Here is a 25,172-nt window from a genome sequence, read left to right as displayed (position 1 = left end):
GGCTGAAACAGGTTTAAAAGGACCATTTGGTCAGCTGCAGCGTATCTTCTGACGAGATGTCAATAATTAAACAGACTTGGTCTTCCTAGCATAACATTTCAGGCAATTATGTAAATTGATGACTGTGCTGACCAGTTGTCTCTGAAGGCTGTTTTTCTTTGAGGCATGCTATACAGTTCCAGAATTGTCTACATATTCAGTGAACTGCTGAAAGCTTTGATTTAAAAAAAGGGGGAGGGCGGGGCACCTGGGTGGCTCAAGTCCATTAAGCATCCGACTTGGGTTCAGGTCATGATCTCACGGTTCACGAGTTCAAGCCCTGCATGGGACTCTGCGTGGGACAGTGCAGAGCCTGCTCGGGATTCTCTCTCTCTTCCTCTCTCTGGCCCTCCCCTAACTCGTTCTTTCTCTCTCAAAATAAATAAATAAACTTTAAAAAATAATAAATATTAAAATTTAAAAAAGCGTTAATGAAGGCGTATTTTGAGGCCAAATTTACGTCAAATAACGCAGACCTCTTCTCCCTGAATTAGCCACACTCCTGGCAGCTCCCCAGTCTGGGGCCTCCCCGGGCAGTGACCAGGGCTTAGCTGCTTACCATCTGCGGCGCTGAAGTACTCTGGGTTCACGGATGCGTACAGCACTCCATTCCCCAGCCTGCTATTATTTCTGTAAGAAGGATAAAATTTAGGTTAAAAAAGCCCTCACACCCACACATTTCATCTTTGCTCTATCAGCTTTATGTCCTGTTTCGTTAAGTATTGGGAAGAAGGGAACTAGGGGCACTGCCTGGCTGTACACCACCCCGCCCCCCCATACTCCCCGATCTGGCCCGGGGCCGAAGATATCTATTAACAAGGCTCTGGGCTTCCGCAGCGGCCTGGGATGAAAGCCCTGTAAGAAACATTTGTTTCTCGGAGCACCTGGATGGCTCGGTCGATTGGGCATCCAACTTTGGCTCCGGTCATGATCTCATGGTCCATGAGTTCGAGCCCCATCTCTGGCTCTGTGCTGTCACCATAGGGGCTGCTTCAGATCCTCTGTCTCCCCTCCTCTCTCTGTCCCCCCCCCAACTTTTCGCTTTCCCAAAAATTAGGGCGGGGGGAGAAAAGAATTGTTTCTTTCCTTCATCGGAAATTGAAGTCCTACTGGATAGAAGAGGCTGGGATACTGTGTTTGGAAAATCTCTGCATAAACAGCGGTATCTGCAGGAGCAACCAGCAAGCGGACAAACCCTACTGGCCCGAGAGATACATTTCCTGACATCGCTGACTCCTTAGAAAATGTTCCCTTTTCCAACGTGATTCGAGAATCAGTTTTCCCGACCCATGTGATATTCCCTCAAAATCCTCCAAACGTGTGCCTGAACTCAGGTTCAGACCGTCAGATCATGCAGCCACAAAAAGACTCCAGCTTTTCCTGGAGTCTCTCACCTTTTTCTGTGGAAGACGTACAACATGATGACCAGTCCCCCCACTATCAACAGGACGGCGACGGGCAGGGCGATGATCAGGTGGATGAAATTTTCATATGTTACTGCCGAAGACAAGGGGAATGACAAAAGATTACCAGGTGAACAAGCTGGCCCTTAGCTGTTGTTTTTTTTTAAGCTGGAAATGTGAAAAAAAAAAAAAAATCCCTGAAAATTCCCTTACTGCCCAAACTAGGAGTTCTGAAGGCAGACAGTATTGGATAGGACACAGCAAAAACCCTGAGTTATTTGGGAAAAAAAAGATAAAATAAGGGTGTAGTGAGGAGTATACTCATTTTTAAAGTACAAGGGGTGCCTGGGTGGCTTAATTGCCTAAGCATCTGACTTTGGCTCAGGTCATGATCACCTAGTTTCTGAGTTTGAGCTCCGCAGTGGGCTCTGTGCTGACAGCTCAGAGCTGGCTTCAGTTCTGTCCCCCTCCCTCTCTGCCCTTCCCCAACTCATGTGCTATCTATCAAAAATAAGTAAATATTTTTTTAAAAGTACAGTTTATTCTGAAATAATAGTTCAAATGGTAGGATCGAGTGAAATAATATTTGTATGCAATTTAATGACTGTTAACATATATATTTTTTTAATGTTTTTATTTATTTCTGAGAGAGAGAGAGAGAGAGAGAAACAGTATGAGCAGAGAGGAGGGTCAGAGAGAGAGGGAGACACAGAATCTGAAGCAGGTTCCAGGCTCTGACTTAGCAGTTAGTACAGAGCCCAATGTTGGGCTCGAACCCACGAACTGTGAGATCATGACCTGAGCCGAAGTAGAACACTTAACTGACTGAGCCGCCCAGGCGCCCCAAACATATACATATAGAAGTTTGCTAAAATAAAATGAATAGATTCATTTAGTACATAAAACAGTGCTCAGGTTGTACTGACCCTTGTTTTTATTTGGGAAGGATTTTTTAAATGTTTATTTATTTTTGAGAGAGAGAGAGAGAATGTGAGCCAGGGAGGGGCAGAGAGAAATGACAGAATCCAGAGCAGGCTCCAGGCTCTGAGCTGGCAGCATGGAGCCTGATACGGGGCTCGAATCCACGACTAGTGAGATCATGACCTGAGCTAAAGTCAGACACTTAACCAACTAAGCCACCCAGGTACTCCCCTTTTCTTCAAGATAATTTTTTCAAATGTTTATTTGAGAGAAAGACAGAGAATGTGAGCAGGGGAGGGGTAGAGAGAGAGGGAGAGAGAGAATCCCAAGCAGGCTCCTCACTGTCAGCACAGAGCCCAATTTGGGGCTGACTCCCATGAATCACGAGATCATGACCTGGGCTGAAATCAAGAGTCGGACACTTGACTGAGCCACCTGGGTGCCCCTGACCTTTATCTCTTAAGAGGCTTTCACAGACAATTAAAAAAAAAACCACACAACTGGATGGCACCCCTTGCTCAAGTGGCTCTGAATACTCCCCAAACATTAGGGTCTAGTCACAAGCCTGACAGGAACACCTTCTCCCCATTGTCCCCAGCACCTTTATGACAGGGGCCAGGCTGGATGCCAGGGACACGGATGCACACCCTGGAAGATTCTCCCGGATGTGGGAAATGAGTGTGTCCACAGGTAGCACAACAATGGGAAAAAAACGGGCTGCACACACTGCGCAGATGCGGAGGGGAAGGGAGAGGCAAGAAGGGAGCCGGGGGAGACTTCCCAGTGCAGAGGAGACTGGCTCCCAAGGGGCCTGTTCAAACTGCTTAGTTTGAACCCCATTCTGCAGACAAAAGGCAGGTGGTGTGAGCGCCCAGGCTCCGCTCTGATCAGATGTGTGTCTGGAGGGGTGGCTGTGTGTGAGGCCAGCCTGCAGGGGTGGGGGGAGGGGACCTCAGTTTGTGCTGCATTATGCAGCCCAGACCTCACGAAGAGACTGCTGGTCCTTTTCCATAAAAGAAGACTCACAGGGGTGAAGGGGACTCCCCAGGGTCACACGGGCAGCCGGGGTAAGCCACAGTCCTAGGATGGGGACCCAGGCTTCCTGTACCCACAGCTCGTAGCTGCCCTGAAAGCAAGCACCTGGAGGGGTGGCACAGAAGAGGCACGATCAAGGTGACTGGGGGTTGAGTGAGAAACGGACAGCTGGGAGAAAGCAAGGTGGGGACGGCGGTGAGGTTCCAGGCTTGGGTGGGGCGGGGGTTATGGTGCCGCTAACTGACCCGGGGAACAAAGGACACGGAGATGCTGTGAGGGGAGCAATTGTGATTTTGGTTTTGTGCACGAGGAATCTGAGGTACTCGGATGCCCACGTGGAGAGGCCTATGTGGAAATGATGGCACTTACTGGGACCATCTATTGTAAGTCACACGCCAGCAAGCATTTTGCCACTAAAAATCATCGTCATTATAGTTATTACTCTTTAAGGATTATTCCAGCTATTTTAACTTTTATTTTTATAAAAAATTTTTATTGTTTATTTTTGAGAGAGACAGAGACAGAGACAGAGAGAGCGAGTGCAAGCCAGAGAGGGGCAGAGAGAGAGGGAGACACAGAATCCGAAGCAGGCTCCAGGCTCTGAGCTGTCAGCACAGAGCCCAAAGTGGGGCTCAAACTCATGAACCATTAGATCATGACCTGAGCTGAAGTTGGATGCTTAACCAACTGAGCCACCCAGGAGCCTCTAGCTATTTTAGATTTTAAAACCAAAGGCATTTTGGGGTACCTGGGTGGCTCAGTTTGTTGAACCTCCAACTCATGATTTTAGCTCATGATCCCAGGGTCCTGGGATTGAGCCTGATGTCAGGCTCTGCATGGAGCATGGAGCCTGCTTAAGATTCTCTCTCTCTCTCTCTCTCTCTCTCTCTCTCTCTCTCTCTGGCTGCTCCTCTTCCCCCACTCATGCTCTAAAAGAAAAAAATTAAAAAAATTAAAGACACTTTTTATCAGGTAGCTCTCAGAAATGGATGCAGTCTCCAGCATTTCCCAGTTCTTGAAAATACTCTCAAGTTATCACTGCCTTTGGGAAGCCAGAAGAGTTTTAGTTTTTCCTCCCGAGGACTCTTTCTTATATTCGTATCACTAACACTGCGGGCCAGGCTGTGCCGTGTTCTGTCCAAGTTTCACATTTCAACGGGGACACGGACAAACTGGAACACAGCCAGAGAGGAACAAAATGATTTGATGGCTAGAAAATTGGTCTCTGTGACTGGGGCTACGAGGAAGGGCCATAAGACCGGAGACGATTTAGGCTGGAGAAGAAAAGTCTGGTGAGTAATTTACTAGTATTCAAGCACACGAAGGGCTCCTCAAAGGACGGCAAGTTACCAGAAAGCCCTGCAAGCTTCCAGCTCCCCTGAGGGTTAAGCGAGAAGAGGAGAGACTGCACTGGGGCAGGAGAGTCTTGTCTGACAGAAGGACAAAGCTCCCAGCAGCAAAGCAGGCATGCAGACTTAATTCTCCCACAGCGGATGTCAACTGCTGCTGGAAGAGTCCACCAGAGGGGCTCCTGCGTTTCCAGTGGGGACCCGGCACTCACGGGGTTAAAGATGGGGCGCCATGGCAGAGAGGGCTTTGCTCTCTCTTTTTAAAATTTTTAAATTAATTTTTTAAATTTACATCCAAGTTAGTTATCATGGAGGGCAACAGTGATTTCAGGAGTAGATTCCTTAAGGCCTCTCCCCCATTTAGCCCCTCCCCCCTCCCACAACCCCTCCAGTAACTCTCTGTTTGTTCTCTGTATTTAAGAGTCTCTTATGTTTTGTTCCCTCCCTGTTTGTATATGATTTTTGCTTCCCTTTCCTTATGTTCATCTGTTTTGTATCTTAAACTCCTCATATGAGTGAAGTCATATGATACTCGTCTTTCTCCAACGGAGTAATTTCGCTTAGCATAATACCCTCCAGTTCCATCCACGTAGTTGCGAATGGCAAGATTTCATTCTTTTAGACTGCTGAGTAATACTCCGTTGTATACATGCACCGCGATGTTTATGGCAGCGCTATCGACAAGAGCCAAAGTATGAAAAGAGCCCAAATGTCCATCGATGGGTGAATGGATAAAGAAGATGTGGTTTATATACACAAAGTTGTATTTTCGTCCTGGGCCTCTCTGAAGATAAGCCAAGGCTGCTGTTTCAAAGGCTGCATGCAGCCTGATGCTCAACCGACCCTTAAACCGAGGCTCTGTTCCAAAGGGATGGATGTGGAGAGGAGAGGAGAGGGGAGAGGAAGATAGTCCTCCAGAGAGGACTGTCGTGAAGGTTTGGGCACTGGACTGGGTGGCACGGGGTCACCGGTAAGAGCAGGGTAAGCAGACCCTGTGGAGAATTCAGACTATTTTTATTCATGGAATAACCTGCCTCAGCTATTGGTTGACCCCTAAAACTTGAACTCAGGCACAGTGCCAGGCTCATAAAAATGCTACCTCGAGGTCTGCAATTCTATTCACTCCATCCTTCTTCTGATATCTATACTATTAGGATTTTCAAATACCTGTCTTTGGCTACTAGGCACTAACCAGGTAGACTGCTGGGTTGGTTGCTCTGAATTTAAAAACTTGGGGATGGGGCGCCTGGGTGGCTCACTCGGTTAAGCATCCGACTTCGGCTCAGGTCATGATCTCACGGTTCGTGGGTTCGAGCCCCGTATCGGGCTCTGTGCCAACAGCCAGCTCAGAGCCTGGAGCCTACTTCAGATTCTGTGTCTCCCTCTCTCTCTGACCCTCCTCTGCTCATGCTCTCTCAGAAATAAAAACAAAAAAACAAAAAACAAAAAACTCGGGGTGCCTGGGTGGCTCAGTCAGTTTGGTGTCTGACTTTAGCTCAGGTCATGATCTCATGGTTTGTGAGTTCGAGCCCTGCATCTGGCTCTGTGCTGACAGCTCAGAGCCTGGAACCTATTTCAGATTCTGTGTCTCCCTCTCTCTCTGCCTCTCCCCTGCTTGCACTCTCTCTCTCTCAAAAACAAATAAACATTAAACATTTTTAAAAATTAAAATAAAAACCTCAGACAACAGATCAGAGCAGCACATAGGTGGAGACTGGGAGGGACCAGGGACATAGGGACCATCCACCAGACCCCAGAGCAGCATCAGTAAGCAAGGTGGGTCTGCCCTTCCACGGCGGGCAGCAAGGAGCGATGTTAGGCCAAATTTGATCCCATTATCTGAACATGAAATAATTTTAAAAAAAACTAGGTTCCTAATAAGAAATAGAAACTCAGTATGGAAGTGATAAGGAATATTTATGCCCCCAAAGAAAATACCGTATTTTCTTGGCCACGGAAGCACAGTGCCCGTGGTGTACCTGTACATTTTCCAAAACTTGGTTTTAAAATCTGAAATCCTTGCCTAGAACGGCCTTCTGGGAATTCTGTCCTGTCAGCAGCTTGAGCATAAAATCACAGCAAGGCCCAGTCTCGGCGCCAGCCGGCGAGCACCGGGTGCTTTCTGCGTGTGTTCGTGCTTCCCAAGTGCGCCTGTACTTTACCGGCATGCAGGGGAGGGGATGGGGCCTGCGGGGCCACCCCGAGGACTCCTCTCCTGGAACGGGCTGGACCGGAAGCCCCCAGATTTCTGTCACCCTTCACGATTCTAAGCCCCGAATCTGCGCCCTAACTAGCAGCCCTAATTGGACAAGGGGTGGAACGGTCAATTCAGCGCTTTGTAAAAATGCTTTGGAGGTTAAACAAGTTGAAAGCAAAGGCCCCTCCAAAGACCTCCCTGGAAAGGGGCTCAGACCCTCTCCCGGCCCCGCAAACGAGGCAGGAAGTCCAAACAGCGGCAGCAGCCCCGCTCCAGCTCCCAAGTAAGGGGCGGCCAGAAGCGTGACCTGAGATCTGCCCAACGCGCTTCCAACGGGGAATCCGAAAGGCGGGGAGCCCGCCAGCCCAGGTGTCCCCAGGCCCGGCCCAGCCTGCTCCCTCCACAGCCTTACTCTTGGCAGGGACGTAGAAGAACACGGGATCCGTCCACGACCCGTTCCCAGAGAGAGAGGTGGCCTGGATCCGGGCCGTGTAGTTCCCTGGGTTGAGCCGGTTCAGCCTGGCGCCGCCGTACTTCCGGTACTCCTGTCTGGACACACATTCCCGCTGGTCCTGGGGGAGACAGAACGCTAAGTGGCAGTCCCGTACCCGCACAGGAGACACGGGCGCCTCCTGCTGCCCCGTCTCGCACGTCCCGTCCCACCTCACAGCGATCCCGATCTGCGGTAACTGGGAAGAGACCCAGTGCTGAATGGCCCTCTTCCAGTAACCGTACACACACCCAAGTTCTAAACCAACTTTTTTTTTTTTTTTTTGTAATCAAAAAGAGCTGCAGAACGATTTAAGAGTTACTAAGACCAATCTAGTCTGTGCGGAAGATCACTTTCTGCAATGGAATTGTTTCTTTCTTTTTCTTTCTTTCTTTTTTAAATGTTTGTTTTTGAGAGAGAGACAGACAGAAAGAGAGACATTGCAAGTCGGGGGCAGGTAGAGAGAGAGGGTGAGACAGAATCTGAAGCAGGCTCCAGGCTCTGAGTTGTCAGCACAGAGCCTGACGTGGGCCTCAAACTCACGAACTGTGAGATCATGACCGGGGCCGAAGTCAGACGCTCAACTGACTGAGCCACCCAGGCGCCCCCAGAATAGTTACTTAAGGGCGAGAAGGTGCCCACCCCCTGGAATATTCTGAGTGCTCTAGCTGACTTGTCTCCTCGGGTTATGAGTTTAAGTCCTCTGCTAACCAGGAGGGGACCTGTGCCGTGGGCTTGAACGGGAGCACCCCCGGGGACCTCCGCCTTGCACTTACCTCAATTTGTGATCCGTATTTTATCTCATACATGAGAATCAGTCCATTGGGATTCTCAGGTTCTGGCCACTTTAAAAAGATGGAGTTTTCAGGCCTTGACTCCCAGGTCACCGGCCCAGGAATGTCATCTGCTCCTTCTGCGCAACAATTTAAACAAGTGAGAAAGTTGGATTCGGGTCCCCCTTGGTGGGGCAAGGGGATGTGGTTGGGGGGTGGGGGAGGCTAACCTAGGAATCCCCTCCCCCCAGTCAGTGCCTGCAGGGCTGAGGGCGGTGACCACACAGGCTCCTCCCAAGGGGGTGGTCACTGGGCAATCTAATGACCTGTGAGGCTCAGGATGCCACAGTCCCTCCCTCCCGTCAGACCCCCCTCCCCCAACAAAAAAGCCGCTCTCACTGGGGAAAGGAGACTGTGCAATGCTGCCACCAGAAGCAGCATCGAAGAGGCGCCTTGTGAACAGAGGCGGTGGCAGATCCCTCCAAGTCTGCATCTGCACACGGCAAACGTATCTTTGTGATGCAGGCATGAGGGACGCCTGCAAGCCAGGCCTGTTGAGGAGGCGCTGGGAGGCGGTGCTGACAGCCAGCCCTCACGGCCGCCGTCGACGCCTCCTCTGGCCACCAGCAAGGGCTGGGCACTTGCTCTCTTGCTTTTGCGTAAAGCAGTAAGCCAAGTGGTGAGCCAAAGTCACTGGAAGTTCCAGCTGGGGAAGGCTGTCCTGGAAGGGTGGGGAAACTGAGGCCAGGGAAGCTGACCACCGCCTCAAGACGTGCTGCATGTTGGCCACAGGACTGTGTCCCGGAGGGCCCCCTGCCAGATGCTGGTACTTCTGGGCTCCTACTACCTACTGTCCTAGCAGGAAAGTGGACTGGGCAGTTCACCTCTCTTTTTTAAAGAATTGTATTTATTTATTTTGAGAGAGAGAGGGTAAGAGAGAGATGCAGAGAGAGAGAGAGAGAGAGAGAGAGAGAGAGAGAATCCCAAGCAGGCTCTGTGCTGTCAATGCAGAGCCCAACACGGGGCTCAATCCCATGAGTCGTGAGATCAAGACCTGAGCCAACGTCAAGAGTCAGATGCATGACTGACTGACCCACCCAGGTGCCCCCTATGCTTAAAGATGGATGGCAGTCTGAGTAACAGGCAGCTTCTAACCTCCAGGGGGAACCTAAAGGACCAAATAGGAGGACCAAAGGTGACTCAGGCAGTTGACCTTGAGACGTGACAGTCACTCTGAGTCAAGGCAGTTAATGGATTCCACCGGACCTGAGAACTCAGGAGGGACCGGGCAAATTTCCGTGTGCACAGATAGGGAAAAGGGTCATGGGAATGTACAAGGCGCCAACAGGGAGGAGAGTTGGCCCTGAAGGGCGCTCCTTGTTCCTGAGTACTTTGTACAGAGAGACTGAGATGGAGGTGATGTCGTTAGGAGTGGACTCCCTTCCCTGGGCTGCTGGTCTACCACGCTGCCTACACGTGACCCCCGTTCTTTAATGAGCAGGATGGAGACTAAGGGTCATCGCCCTGGGCGTCAGACTCTGTGTCCATAAAACACAAGCCTCATACCCCGGGGCTGTGAGTGGGCCAGGAGTGGGGCGAGCTGGATCACGCCGTACCTGCAGGCATGGTTCTTGCAAAGACGAAGTTGGAGGCGCTGCAGCCCAGCTTTTCAGCCTCGTGGTTACAGCTGTGGATGTCAATGCGGTACAAGGTGAAAGGCCGGAGGTTAGAGATCACGGTTCTCTCCTTGTTGTCCACTCTGCTCTCAAAGAAAGGGTATTCTGTCTCGAGCTCCTCCGGGTCTGTGACATTATAGGTGTCGGCCACCGTGGCGTTCCTGTTCCGGCTGGACATGGTGGTGTTGGTGACCTGCGTGACATCTCTCCGCTTCCTTTCAGGTCTGTCGGGAAGAGAGAAACTTGGCTCCTAAGTGCTTCTGCCTCTTTGGTCCCTTCTACGACTTGGGTTAGAGTAACGGAAAGAAAAGAAAAATCTCAACTTTGGATCAAAGGAACTATTCAGCCCCTTTGGATGAGAACCAACAAATAATACGGGGATTTCCTCCTTCGTTATTTATTTTGCTTCCTTGACTCTGCAAACCTCAGGATCGGCACACAAACTTCCCCCTCCCCATCCCCCCCACCCCCCCACCCCCTGGCTCCTGGAGTGACGGCCCGACTGTATCTAGAGACAGACAAAGGTCTCAGCAGCTCCAGGCTCTGCAGCAGCCTGGCTGTTTCCTCACGATGCCTGGGCTCCCCCATCCACAGACCTTACAGCTGAGCATTAACGGCGACCAACGTGCTGGCCACACTAGGATTTATTAGGGGGTGAGGTGAGGTGTGGTGCAGGCCACAGAGGGATGGGTGAGGGGGGGTCAAAGACTTGTGGTGGTGCTTCGCTGGCCCCCTTGAATGTGGAAACAAAGATACCAGGCAGCGAGCCCTTGCTTTGACCCCCCTGCACCCTTCCCTCTGGGGCTCCTGCCGAACCCCTCTTCCTCTGAGACCCTAGTGTCTGTACTTTTCACACTCCTGGAGGTCTTTCCAGCCTGGCCCCGCCTCCCTCTCAGCAGTGACTCCCTGTAGCCCCTCCAAGGCCCTGCTGTTGACAGGGGTGGGCTTGCCGCCATGCACACAGGCAACAGGACAGCGAAGACAAGTGGAAAGAGAAGAATGTCTGCACCCAAAAGGGCAGGTGAGCAGTGCAAGCAGGTGGAGGTGGGGGAACCCTTCCAATAGCTGCTGTTGGGGGTGGTATGAAAAAAATGGTTTTGGGCTCTCCCAAGAAACCTTAATATTTTTGAGAGGGGGGGGGAGGGGCAGAGAGAAAGGGAGACCCAGAATCTGAAGCAGGCTCCAGGCTCTGAGCTGTCAGCACGGAGCCTTGACACAGGGTTCGAACTCATGAACCGCGAGATCGTGACCTGAGTTGAACTGGGACACTTAACTGACTGAGCCACCCAGGTGCTCCTCCCCCAGGAAACCTTAAGAACAAGCTCCTGGCATTAATAGGAGCCAACAGCAACAGAACACGAGAGGAAACACCCAGACAAGAACCAGCCGCCCTCAGGTCAGCCGCCGGAAATGGTGGGGAAGAGGGTGCTGTCCTTTCCATGCTGAGGCTGTCAGCAGCCATCACTTACCCTGTGCACGGGCAAGGAGTGGGGAGGAAACAGAACAAATCTCATCCTGGAAAGAAAACTAAGAGGCCAAGGCAAGGAGAAGGAACAGAGCACAGGAATGCTCATCAGCGCTCCCGCAGGGGAGAAAGCGGAAGTCCCACAGGGGGACAGAGTGCCTGGGAAGCCACTCGTGGTCGATAGCTGACACTCAGCAGCCTTCCTGTGGGTCCTTATTTGCCGCAAAGTGAATAACGCGGAAAGGAAAAGCAGGGGCCTTGAGGAAAGGGCCTCTGGCTCCCCTGTCTGCCTGGCTCATGGACACCCCTGCAAAAAACACCATCACCACTCATGTGCAGTGACCCAATAGGCCCCACCCAGAACATGAACCGTTCAACCCAGATGGGCTCCTTCCACCAGGCAAAGAACAGCAGGGTCAGGCCATGTACTAATGGTCCCCGTGTGTTTACTTTCCCGATACTGGGGGGAGGAAAGATCAGGAAATGAGGCGGATAATTTCCCATGCTCACAACCTGCACGCCAGCCAACCTCTTTGGACAAGGAGGACATAAGAAATGACATTAATGGTTAGAGAGACCTTTTATGACATCCACCAGAATGAATGTCCTACATTCTCCTCAAAACCAACACAACACAGAAAACCAACACAACACCCACCTACATCTGTAAGAAGTTGCCTGGGCTTAATCCCCAGCCACAGAATCCTGGGCCCAAACCACTCCCATGGCCCATCCCCATTTACCTGGGATCACATCATCAAGTTCAGTCAAGTTTATTTCTAAACACCGCACTTTTGGAGACCGTAACAGCTGTTACTAGTGGCACTAAGTTAGGGGCTGGGGGAGGAAGGCCCCACAGGACATTATCAGGAAGACAAGGTGTAGAAACAAGAATGGCGTGCCCATGAATCTTTGTAAACAGCCACATTTCCAAATGGTGTGACGCACAGCCTCGCTGTCAGCTTTGCAAACCACTCCCACTCCATCACGCAACCTACTCCACTGGAAAACCTTTCACTCTTCAACATCTGCCAACATTTCGGTTACTGAAGCCCAACTATGTGATTTAAAAAAATGAAGGCAGGGGCACCTGGGTGGCTTAGTCGGTTAAGCATCCGACTCTGATCTCCGCTCAGGTCGTGATCTCACAGTTCATGGGTTCGAGCCCCAAGTCAGGCTCTGCGGTGATGGCACGGAGCCTGCTTGGGATCCTGTCTCTCCTCTCTGCCCTTCTCCTGCTCATGCTCCCTCTCTCTCAAAATAAATTAATTAACTTAAAAAAAAAATGAAGGCAGTGGTCAACAAAGGGCACTGACCACCAAATACTGACTCTAGAAAGGAATTTACAAGCTCTAGTGTCCATTCTATTTCAAACCATATGGGACACATTGGACAACAGGTAACACACTAAATCTGACTTGAATGGTTTTAGCTCCTCCCCCCAGTAGATTGTCCTTAGAATGAATTAAAAGAAATAAAAATCATCTTTGGATAATTTAGTTGTAAAACAGAAAACCTTCCTGGATGATACAGTCATTCTGCCACACAGACTCTTCCTTCTACCTGAATTCTGTTGCAAATTGTGTGGACATCATATTTATGCCCTTGGTAGAAGGCATTTAAAAAAAATGAAGTTCTTACAAAATGGGGCTGCTCCCCAGGGGCAAATATGGTATTTATATTTCCCCTATGAAAAGACAGAAGAGCAGGTCAGACTTGTCTTCGGAGACAGAATGTCAGGGCGCACGCATGCATCAGGAGGAGTCCGACACGGGGGAAACTTAATTTGAATTCAACAACATGAACACAGTGCATTAACCGTATCTGTGTCAACCGACAGCTCTGCCTTCACGTTGCCCGATCCTGTGTGCCACATCTGATGGGGGGGGATAAAAAAAGGTACTGCCCTGAAACTACAAACTGAAAGCTCGGGGCCCTTCAGCAGAACTTTCCCGAAGTCTGGACTTATAACCTGAACTTCTGGCAGGTCGGTGGGACAAGACAGCAATGTAGCCGACGGCTTCTGCTGGAGAATAAACAGAGGACTCCCGGCCAGCCTGCCTGGGACACTCTCAATTCAGCCGCTTCTGTGTGCACCGGAAGGAATGCGGAGGGCTGAGCCTCTGCTGGCCTGGGGGAGACGGCCCGTGTTGAGAAGCGGTGCTAACCAGGGCAAGGAGCCCTGGTGTGTGGAAAGAGAGGGCCAGCTCCCAAATGGACCGTCACTGAATTAGGCTGCTGGAGAAGTTGCTAAGGCTGGATTCGAGTTTCTCATCTTTGAGTTCCTCAAACGTTCTTATTCTTGGAACCACGCATGCCACACGGACAACGTGCACGAGCACTTGAACCCCAACCCTCTAACCTACCAAGCACAGAGGAGATGCATCCAGCTGGGCAGGTCAAGAGGACCCACAGTGGCCCTCAGGCCCTTGCCTCTCCTAGAGGGCACAGCAGGGGCAGAAAGCCGCTAAGCGACGAAGGGCTTCGTTCTGAAAAGAAAGGATGCCTGCAACTATAAGAGGTCTTTATTTCATATTTTCATGATTTTTCAAAGTACGATGGCTATCTTTGACTATGACACAAATATGAGGAAGGTCACTTGACAGAGAAAATCACTTTAAAAGCAACTTTGCCATTGTTACAACCTAAGTAAGGCTTTAAGAGCAAAGGAATTATGGCCTGAACAGAAGCCACGGGCTTCCGGGGCCTCTCGGGGTCCAGGGCAGGAGCAACAGTGATCTTCAAGGTCGCGGGGCTGCAGGCTGGAGGCTGGGGCACTACGGGGACCCGCAGCTCACAGGTGCAGCCTGGTCTGAATCCGGGCCCTCTGCCCACATTTCAGGCAGGAGGCAAAGTCCACATTCTAATCTTTAAAAAATTTTTTTTAATGTTCATTTATTTTTGAAAGAGAGAGGAGAGATAGGGAGGAGAAGGAGAAGAGAGAGGAGGGGGGGGAGAGAGAGAGAGAGAGAGAGAGAGATGAGTGGGGCAGAGGCAGAGAGTGAGGGAGAGGATGCAAAGCAGGCTCTGCACTGACAACAAGATCCCAATGCGACGCTTGAACTCACAAACTGCAAGATCACGGCTTGAGCCAAAGTTGAACGCTCAACTGACTGAGCCACTCAGGTGCCCCTACACTATAATCTTTCAGGAGAGAAAGGGAGACAAGGACCCCCACTCTGTTTCCATCTCTTTCTCAGACATCGCAGGGCTATGCTGCTGGACTCCCCTTCAGTTTTTTAAACTACTTTTTAGTGTGGCAAAATAAAATTTTTAAATAAAAAACACCCCCAAAATTTGCCATTTTAGCCATTTTTTAATGTTTATCTGTTTATGGTTGAAAGAGAGAGAGAGGGACAGAGGATCCCAAGCAGGCTCAGTGCTGATCGCAGAGAGCCAGATGTGGGGCTTGAACTCATGAACCACCTGAGCTGAAGTCCGGCACTTAACCGACTGAGCCACCCAGGGTGCCCCCAAATTTAAATAGCTATTTTTAAGTGTATGATGCATGGATCAAGAAGATGCATGGACGAATGGATCAAGAAGATGTGGTTTATCTATACGATGGAATACTACATGGCAATGAGAAAGAATGAAATCTGGCCAAGAAAAAAAAAATTAAGTGTACGATGCAGTGGCACTGATTGCGTTTGTGACGTTGTACAACCACTGCTTCCAGAGTTTTTCATCACCTCAAACAGAAGCTCTCATACCCATGAATGGCTAACTCCCCCCCACCCCCGAGCCCCTGGAAACCCCGAATGCACTTTATGTCACCACGAATTTGCCTATGTAGATACTTCCTATGGGTGGAGTCCTATGGTAGCTCTCCTTTTGGGTCTGACTTCTTTCACTTATCATAATGTGTTTTTTTTTTTTTAATGTTTATTTACATACCTAGAGAGAGACAGAGAAGCACTATGAGCAGGGGAGGAGCAGAGAGAGAGGGAGAATCCCAAGCAGGCTACACGTGTAGTTCAGAGCAGAGCCCGGCGTGGGGCTCCATTTCACAACCATGAAACTGTGACCTGAGCTGAATTCAGAGTCGATCGCCTAACCGACTGAGCCCCCCAGGGACCCCTCACTTAGCATAATGTTTCCAAGGTTCATCCAAGTTGCACCCCTCATCAGAATCTCATTCCTTTTGACGGCAGAATAACATTCCGTTGCGAGGACCACATTTTGCTTATCTACTCACCCACGGATGGACATGTGGGTTATTCCTGGCTTCAGCTAGTGTGAACAGTGCTGTGCTGCACATTTACCTTCCCCTGCTTCTGTCCTCATTTGGCCAAAACAGAGACGGGAGGAGGAGAGCAGGCAGACTTGTGGGGACCGGGGCTGCTCTACCTCAAAAGGTCGTCCTCCACGGCTTCTCACGCCTGCGTGGCAGGGACGCCTGTGGCACTTGGCTGTGCTCTCAAGTTGGGCCCCTTTCCTTCCTTCCTTCCTTCCTCCCTGCCTCCCTCCCTTCCTTTTTTCATTTTATTTGTGTTAGAGAGACAGTAAGCAAGCAGGAGAGAAGGGCAGAGGGGGAGAGAGAGAGAATCCCAAGCAGGCTCCCCTCTCAGCGTGGAGCCCAATGTGGGGCTTGATCCCACAACCTGGGGATCCATGACCTGAGCCCAAGCCAAGAGTCGGATACTCAACCGACTGAGCCACCCAGGCGCCCCCATGAAGTTGGACCCCTTTCGAAGCTCACTCTGGTTTTCTCCCTCTCGATTCACTCCTCCTTGGCCAGGCTGTGAGTGGCAGCAGGGGGAAGCGGGATGGGCGAGAGGGGCTCTCACCCTCCGCCTTGCACAGTGCTCTTCCCTGCCGCTGCCCAGAGAGCCCACCTGCCTCCCGCGGGAGGCCGTGTGGCTGAGGCAGCAGCATCAACGCGCGAGCGGCCCGAAGCAGAACAAGCCCTCAGCTCCCTTCCTTTGGGGGCCACCTGGCTCCCACCGGCACCCCACTCACCCAATGGATCCCTTGTTCTGTTGCCCCCTCCCCCGCCGCCGATGGCTCCAGGGATCCCCCGTGAGGCCACCAACCCGCAAGCCACCCCGCCAGAGAGAGAGCAACAGAACCCGCCTGGGCAGCGCCAGCCTGGGCACATTTCAAACGACGCTGGTACCTGGGCACAAAGATGGAGTTGTGCAGGAAGTTCTCAAAGACTTTGCGGTACTCAGCCTCCTCCTTCTCGGCCTGCTTCTCGGCCTCGGTTTTGGGGCAGGCGCAGCAAGGCCCCTTCTCTCCGCCGCACACTTCGGTCTTGGGGTTCTCGGTCACCTCCTCGATGTCAATGGTGCCATCGGCATACTTCCTGATGGGGATTTTGTCTGCTTGGGAGACAGAAGGCCAACAAGAGCGGAAATGAAAGCCAAGTCCCAGACGCCGGTGGCTGCCAACGCCTTTAATGGAGAACAGGGCCGGCTTTGTTGGGCCGTTCAGACAGCGGGGGCGCGGCTGCGGGTCCCCCCACCTTCCGCCCTCACCTTTGGAGCAGTAGTTGTGCCGGTAAAGGTAGCTGTCCTGAGGCTGCCGCTGCCACCTCACGATGTAGTAACTTAGGTTGCCATTGGGCAGCGACGGCGGGTTCCACTTCACGATGAGCTGAGAAGAAGAGTTCGATGCCGAAAGAACATCCAGGGGAATGGAAGGAACTGGAAAGAGGGACAAAGGCTGTCAGGTACTCGCTGCAAACCAACAAGGAGGGGGTGGCCCGGAGAAGGAGAGGGCGCTGAGGGCGGACACGCGAGATGACAACGGAACTGTGTTTTGAAATCGCATGAACTTAAATGTCACCGCTTCTCTTTGCAGTCTCTATCCTTGGGTCCTCTGTGTGCAAACAAACACGGCCGAGCTGCACATGGAAAAAAGGGTTGTGGGGGTGACACCAGGGTTACAGTGGGGGACTTTGAATCTCATTCAAGCACTGGGTTTTTCTCATGGATTGCAGCAGCCAACCTCCAAACCGTGGCACTGCGGCGGTTTTAGGAGGAGGTGAAACGGTCTGACTTATGTGTCATCTGAGGTTCTGGAGCTCTGATAAAAACGGCAAGATGCCAAAATGAGAGAGGAAGTAGAAAAGGGCTGGAGCGTGTGTGTGCACGCGGTGGGTAGGAAGCATGGAGGAAAGGGCCCGCGAGCCTCTCAATTCCATAGTCACACTTCGGGGGAATGACTGAGACAGGCCTAGGAGAGGCAGTTTGCAAACTCAAAATACACACAGAGCTCTGACTGCAAGCACTGGACTGTTACCAGCCAAAGAGCATCGATTTATAGGCAAAGCACAATAATCTGGTAAGGCTTTACTTACAATTGTCTCCCAAACCCCAACCCCAACCCCAACCCAGAGCTGCCTTGTGCATAAAGGGCAAATGCATCCTAGGACCACTGAAATCTTACTTTCCTTGGGTTCACAAGAAAACACTGATTTTCGTAGAGTTTCCCAAGTGCAAGAGAACTCTCTAAGGTAAATCACTTACACAACACGGTCATCCAAGCCGCTTCGAAATCTCAAAGGGGCAAAGAGCTTAAGGGTACTTCAAAGTCAGTAACAAGGTACAAAAGGTTCTAAACACCTGTCTGGAATGATGCTTTGGGGAAAAGTTGTGACTAATGCCAGCTTTTTTTTTTTTTTTTTAATGTTTTATTTATTTCTAGGAGAGAGAGAGAGACAGCGTGAGCAGGGGAGGGTCAGAGAGAGAGGGAGTCACAGACTGAAACAGGCTCCAGGCTCTGAGCTGGCAGTCAGCACAGAGCCCGACGCGGGGCTCGAACCCACGAAACGCGAGATCATGACCTAAGCGAAAGTCGGACGCTTAACCGACTAAGCCACCCAGGCGCCCCATTGCCAGCTTTTTCAGGAAAGATGTAACCACCGAATGCTTAGCCATTTTCAGGTTTCCAAAATCAGGTGTTTCAAGAATAAACAGCTGACCCCAGATGTTTCAATGGTAAGTGTCACAAAAAAGCAGAAGCAGAGGACCAAATTTTCCTGTCCCTATCGCGTGTAAGGACTGGGGCCAAAGTATAGGGGACTGGCTCAATCTGTGTGGCGCTGTTTTCCATCTTTGGGGGAAGGGAAGAGGCTTCTTAAGACTTTGTCATAATGAGGAAAGATGCTTATTTTTCCTGAGCCGTCTGTGATACATTACTTCCAAACCTTAGGAAGAATAACTTGTTTTGTTGCCTTTGAATCTCTGCCCACACCACCCCACACCCAGGATCAGAAGCCAGTGCCAGATTTCTCTCTCTAAACACTTCAGGGTCCGAGACATGATTACAGCCACTTATGGGACCCTCGAGACAGAGCAGGGGAGGGAAGGAGGAGCAGGCAATGCCTGAGCTGAAGGTTTTCCCCATCAATGCTTTTCCCTCACCCTCTCTGCCATTTCAGCGTGTTTTGTGCTACCTTATGGGGGTTTTAAAAAAAACAGCTCCCATCCAAGAATATTTATCACTGTCTTTAGAAATGATGTGCATTTTTCTCCTTTGAAGCCGGTTTTTAGATACTTGGCTAATATGCGCAAACATTTGCTTGTATTACTTCCAGATCCTGGAGTTGAGAAATGAGATGGTTGAGGAGGATGAAGATAAAGAAAAGAGGAACGTTTTCACCGGTGACTACTTGGAATGTTCCCAACATACTCTGTCGGATGTTTTCCAAATTCTATCTCCTTGGAACTGGAGAATAAAGACAGAAAACCAACGAGCCACGTGAAGGTACTGACTGGAACACCAAATCAGCATGGAGCCTCCACCATGCAAATAAATAAGAAGGGGGCGCCGGGGTGGTTCAGTCAGTTGAGTGTCTGACTCCTGACTTCGGCTCAGGTCATGATCCTGTGGTTTGTGGGTTCGAGCTCTGTGTCAGGCTCTGCACTGACAGGGTGGAGCCTGCACAGGATTCTCTCTCTTTCTTTCTGCCCTGCCCCTGCTCTCTCTCTCTCTAAGAAATAAACTTTAAAAAAAAGGGGGAAAATAAACAAGAAGGGCAGGGTACAGGCGGTTGGATCCTGGCTGGGTCCCCCAAAAGAATGAAGCCAGCACCTTGGAAGACCTGGGCTCGCCGGCGCAGGGCAGGCAGAAGATGGAAGTTGCTACCGACTCCTGAAAATGGCCCAGAAGAAGCCAGGGTATGGGGACCGGGAAGAGCATGGGACACAGCATCATCTATCGCTAAGAAAGGCACAGACACGCGGCAGGGGTGGTACGCGGATACCTGAAGCATTGGTGCGAATGTACAAGATTTCACTCTTGGCCCCGCGGATGTGGTCATTCTCTACCATGGTGAGGGTCACTGCCTTGACGTAGACAGCATACTGCGTCCAGGGCTTCAGACCCTGCAGCAGAATGCCAGGCTCGGCGTCCTTGTTGGGAGGGAGGTCCACGTCCACCATGTTCCAGCTGTTGGAGCCACAGGCATCCTGGCCATCATACTCTGTGACGTTTTTAAAAGGTCTGAAAGACAATGGAGGACACTCAGAGAAAAGGTTTCGGTCCCGCCATCAAGGCGCTCAGAAGCCTTCCCTGGGGGTTGAGCATGTCACTCTTTCTGCAATGGGAATTCTAAATTTTTTTTTAATGTTTAATTTATTTCTGAGAGAGAGAGAGACAGCATGAGCAGGGGAGGGTCAAAGAGAGAGGGAGATACAGAATCTGAAACAGGCTCCAGGCTCCAAGCTGTCAGCACAGAGCCCAATGTGGGGCTCGAACCCACAAACCATGAGATCATGACCTGAGCCGAAGTTGGATGCTTAACCGACTGAGCCACCCAGGCGCCCCTGTAATGGGAATTCTAAATAAAACAAATAATCAACTGGATTTTTATGGAAGAAGAAGAGTAAGCAAGTAGCCCCAGGTTTCACTGCGGTTACAAATGCACTAGAAAACCGTGTAAGTTCTAGTTATTACTGGGGTTGCAGACGCTGCTCCTTAAGGATACGTGCAAACGTTGGGGCGCCTGGGGGGCTTGGTCGGTTAAGCGTCTGACTTCGGCTCAGGTCATGATCTCACAGTTCGTGGGTTCGAGCCCCATGGTGGTCTCTGTGCTGACAGCTCAGAGCCTGGAGCCTGCTTCGGATTCAGTATCTCCCTCTCTCTCTGACCTTCTCCCACTCATACTCTGTCTCAAAAATATAAACATTAAAAAAAAAAAGAATATATGCAAATGCTATTTTTCTCTCTCCCAATTGTGGCATTTTTCCCCACTAAGAAAAAACAAGTGTAGTCATTTAACACAAACATCAGCTACTGATGAAGAATAACTTTTGGAGAAAAAGGACTTTCGCTACAGAAAAACAGCATCTCAAACAGAGCTTCCAGAATTGAATTTGCTCACAAACAGTTGTGACTGCGGAAGGACCTTCACACACCCCTCCCTGTGGTCACAATGGAAGACCATGAGTGGCCCCCATATGTAAACAAGCCAAATGTGTAATGATCCTGAGACCTGCTTTTTCCACTGCTATGACCCTTCCCAGGCTCTGGCCCCGGCAGCAGGGGGAAAGGGGACCGGACACTGCCCTTGGTGGCCCTGGTTTCAGCTCCGGGGAGGCCCGTCCCTAGGGAAAGAGACCTGATGGCATCACAGTGGGAGCTGAGCCAGAGGGTGACTGGGCAGACTGGGGGAACCACTTGGAATAGGAGGCAAAGAAAGGAAGAGGAAGACCCGCAGAAGCCGCCATCTAGAGGAGAAAGTCATGGCTGCTGCAGCAGGTCAGTGTCACCTGAAAGCACAAAGCCCCCCCGGATCCTCGGAGAAATCATGAAAGGTTCAAAACACAGAGGTTGGTCTCTCTCCCTTCTCCTTCCCTAGTTCACAGGCCTCGTCACCTAGAGCAGAGGATGGTGCCTTGGGAAGGGCCCGTGCACAGAGGGATGGGAATAAGAGGCCAGAGCGGCCCAGGGGTCCCCTCGGGGGGGGGGGGTGTATGCTGCAGGGTGCGGACGCTCCTGGGTTGTGGCTTAGTGGGCACATCCTCTACCTCACTTCACAGATGTTCGGACAAATGTAAGTCCCTAAAAAACACGCTTTGCTCTTCAGAGCTGTTTTATATTCAAACCCCTCTAATTACCCACTGGAGAACGGAAGGCCCCAAGCGGACACCGCAGTGTAGGGGCTGTCTGGATGCCATGTGACAGCGGCGGGGGTGGGGCGGGAGGAGCACGGGCTTCCCCGCCCCCCCAGCGCGGCCCACAGGGTGTGTCACTGGGCACAGAGACTCACGCCTCCTTGTAGTAGACGGTGAAGCTGATGAGGTCCCGGTAGTCCGGGGGCCGGTACCGGTGCCAGGTTATGATGATGCGGTTCTTCCCCGTAGTCGTAGAGGTGAAGTGCAGGACGTCACTTTCACCTGGGGCGAAAGGTACAGCCGTGAGTGACAGAGACGGGCGTCCTCTCCCTCTGCGTGTCTGACAAGCCACCTGCCCGCCCGGTCTCCCTCTTCTCCGAGGCTGGCTGTGCATGTTAACAGGCCCCTTTTGGACTTCTCAGTGGCCCTCCTGGCTCTGCTAAGGACCCAAACGTGTTCCCACGTGCAGCTGTGACGCGCCTGGTCCTCTGATTTAGCACACTCGGCTGCGCTGGGCCTGTCCTGCGAGTCCGAATCCAACAGGGAAGGGCTGCTTGACGGCGCCAGGCACCTGCCCTTTGTGCTGAGCCCTAAGGTGCGGGCCGCCGAGGGGGCCGGGACCGTGAGCCCCATAAGCTGGGCAGAATCTTCTGCGATGGGGGGACCCGCTCTGCAGTGTTAGGGGGTCTCTGCCTGCTCCTACACAAACAGCAGACACCAGCTAACGGACCCGGTGTGCCACAACGGGGCACCTCCCTCACTCTAAATGCGGTATTGGCCTGGAAGGACACAGAAGCTTCTTGAAGGCTCTAGCTGGGGGTGACACACCCCTGGAAATGAAGTAAGCACTGACAAGAACAGTGTCACCTGGCCAAGCCCACTAGCTCTGTGGGACGTTGCTGGGGAGGCAGAGCGGAGACCCCTGCCCAGAGCCCCCGTTTTGTTCCTCTGGCCAGATTCAAAGGACCACGGGGACCCGGGAAGAGCTGCTGGCTGCCTCCCCTCGGGAGCCTCGTCTCCTACGGACTGTCCTTTCCTACCTCTGTCTGCCTGAATCCCGACACACACTCAGGAGGGAAAGCGGAGGCTGAAGGTGGTTAATACCAAGAAGTCAGTGGGGCGAAATGTGCTGATATGAGATTAGAGAAACGTAGTTCCTGCTCAAGTGTTATTTATTATTTTTTTAAACTTTTTAAAAAAATAGTTTATTGTCAAGTTGGTTTCCATATAACACCCAGTGCTCATCCCCACAAGTGCCCTCCTCCATGCCCATCCCCCCTCCCCCCCACATCCATCAGTCCTCAGTTTGTTCTCAGCATTCAAGAGTNACGGGCAAACATATATTTGTCCTTCTCTGCCTGACTTATTTCGCTCAGCATAGCATCCTCAGTTTTTCTCAGCATTCAAGAGTCTCTCATGGTTTGCTTTCCTCCCTCTCACCCCCTATTTCCCCCCTTCTTCTCCCCCACCATCCTCCATTAAGTTCCTCCTCATCCTCCTATACGTGCAAACATATGGTATCAGTCCTTCTCTGCCTGACTTATTTCGCTCAGCATAACACCCTCAAGTCCCATCCATGTCGCTACACATGGCCAGATTTCATTGTTTCTCATTGCCATGTAGTATTCCATGGTATAGATAAACCACATCTTCTTGATCCATTTGTCAGCTGATGGACACTTAAGTTCTTTCCATGATTTGGTTATTGTTAAGAGTACTATGAACATTGGGGTACATGTGCCCCTATGCATCAGCACTCCTGTATCCCTCGGGTAAATTCCTAGCAGTGCTATTGCTGGGTCATAGGGGAGTTCTACTGTGAATTTTTCGAGGAACCTCCACACTGTTTTCCAGAGGGGCTGCACCAGCTGACATTCCCACCAAGCAAGGGTTATTTAAAGAGAAAAACATGATTTTGTTTTCGAAGGAAATGGCTACTGTAGTCACAATCCGATAAGGCCGACTGGCTGAGCCGGAGGAGGACACACTTTGCAAACGCTCAGACACAGCTGCCCTGAGATGGTTCGAACAGGGAGCCCGGCAGGGGCTGGATGGGCACGTCACGGAGAAGGTGCAAGCACGCCGTCCAGCTTTGCATCAGGCGCCTTCCCTCCAAAAGCTTCTCCTGGGCAGTCTGAGTGCCCAGACACCAGCAAACTACTTAGTCAGATGCCAATGGTTTCTCGAATCTGCATGCGCTGTGTGTGCACGTGTGCGTGTGCGCACATCTTCTTTGATCATATAAATCACTCTATTTTTTTCCTAATACCCTTCCCTTATTTAAAGCTGAGGACGGAGAGGCAATTTACTTCTATAACCCTATCCAGATAAACAGAACCACAACGTTTTTAAAAGCAGCTTTATATACACGGTTAGCCGAGAAATGTACTGTTACAGCTCAGATACGGAACCCTAAAGTAAAAGGCATGTAACCATTGCAAGGTTATAATTACACTCTCCTAAATTTCAAAAAGCAGTATCAATTCAGGGAGGTAGGCTGGCTCTATCATTTTTGCATTGGGGTGCAAGTGAGGATAAGGCCAAGTGGGAGACAGAGAACCCAGGGGCCATGCACGGGGCTTGTGGCTGAACCCCCTCTGCCCTCAGGCTTCCCCTGCACCGTAGGAGACAGAGCTGAGCTCGCTCCCTGGAGACGACCAGCTCCTCTGTGACAAATAATCTAACTAGACAAATAATCTAGACAAATTATCTAACTGTAGGCCTGTGCATTAGAAGACATCTAGCTTAGGGTACCTGGTGGCTTAGTGAATTGAGCTTCCAACTCTTGATTTCAACTCAGGTCATGATCCCAGGGTCGTGGGATCGGCAGCCCCATGTTGGGCTCTGCACTGAACATGGAGCCTGCTTAGGATTCTCTCTCCCCACCTTCCCCCTCTCTCTTTCTCTCCCTCACTCGCACGCGCGTGTGTGTGTATACACACACATACATATTAATATATGATATGCAGACATTTAACTCTGCATTCCATGACCACTTCTGGAAAATCTGAGTAGGAACCTATGTATAAATGCACAGTGCACTCATCTAGATGCTAAGGGAGATGCATTAACACGAACGTGTCATGAATCTGCCCCACTACCGGCTCAAAACATACACACGTGTGAGCAAAGTGCTGTTTAAGGCGGCCTCATGGCCCCCCACCCACAAGTGAAATGAGGAGGCAGCCACAAACGGAGCCGCTGTTCTAGACCGGGGGAGGAGGGCCCACTCACAGGAGGCTCGCTCTCCGTTGTTCCTGGTATTGATGTCCCCTTTGCTCTGGCGCCCCTTCGTCCCGGTCACTTCCTCCATGCGGTAAATTTCGGAGACGCACAACTTGGGATTGAAAGCAAAGTACATCTTCCCGGATTTGATGGTCAGGTTGCGGTGGCCCCAGTCCCAGAGCTGCTGCAGGTTCTGGTTGTCGAGGACATAGAAAGAGTAGTTCCTGGAGGCACAGAAACTGCCGTGAGCGCTCCTGCCCTTGCCCAGTGTCCCCCCCGCGCCCCCCTCCCCCCCCCCCAGCCGCGCCACACAGGCCCTCCGCCACACGGGGCTCCCGAGCACGCTGCCTTTGCCAATGAGAGATTTAGTCATTAATGGCGTGGAAGTGTGGACGGTGACTGTTCACAACAGCAACAATCTGATCCAGGACAGCGCACTGAAATCGGGAAGACACGAATTAATTTCAGGACCTCGATTACTGACAAAATGATGCTTCGCGCACCAGAGGGTGTTGCTGGAATCATTCCACAGAAA

At 51.2% G+C, this 25,172-nt stretch overlaps 1 protein-coding gene across 2 annotated transcripts in view; it reads right to left on the bottom strand.

Moving 5' to 3' along the window:
• The window catches only part of IGF1R (insulin like growth factor 1 receptor), a 307,618-nt gene that overhangs the window by 34,119 nt on the left and 248,327 nt on the right, over positions 1-25,172 (bottom strand). For both annotated transcript variants that reach the window (XM_039235040.1, XM_039235041.1), the window contains 10 exons: positions 24,647-24,861; positions 21,568-21,694; positions 19,561-19,799; positions 16,829-16,996; positions 16,468-16,672; positions 9,824-10,107; positions 8,211-8,347; positions 7,357-7,516; positions 1,434-1,536; positions 599-669 (listed from right to left, as the gene is read on the bottom strand). In XM_039235040.1, the coding sequence (XP_039090971.1) occupies positions 599-669; positions 1,434-1,536; positions 7,357-7,516; positions 8,211-8,347; positions 9,824-10,107; positions 16,468-16,672; positions 16,829-16,996; positions 19,561-19,799; positions 21,568-21,694; positions 24,647-24,861 (1,709 nt within the window). The remainder of the gene's footprint in view (positions 1-598; positions 670-1,433; positions 1,537-7,356; positions 7,517-8,210; positions 8,348-9,823; positions 10,108-16,467; positions 16,673-16,828; positions 16,997-19,560; positions 19,800-21,567; positions 21,695-24,646; positions 24,862-25,172) is intronic.

This window comes from Hyaena hyaena, unplaced genomic scaffold (genome assembly GCF_003009895.1).
Source record: "Hyaena hyaena isolate Hyena2069 unplaced genomic scaffold, ASM300989v1 scaffold_95, whole genome shotgun sequence".
NCBI lineage: Eukaryota > Metazoa > Chordata > Mammalia > Carnivora > Hyaenidae > Hyaena > Hyaena hyaena.
The sequence above is the reverse complement of the archived record's forward strand: the minus strand, read 5'-3'. Positions and strand labels throughout refer to the sequence as shown.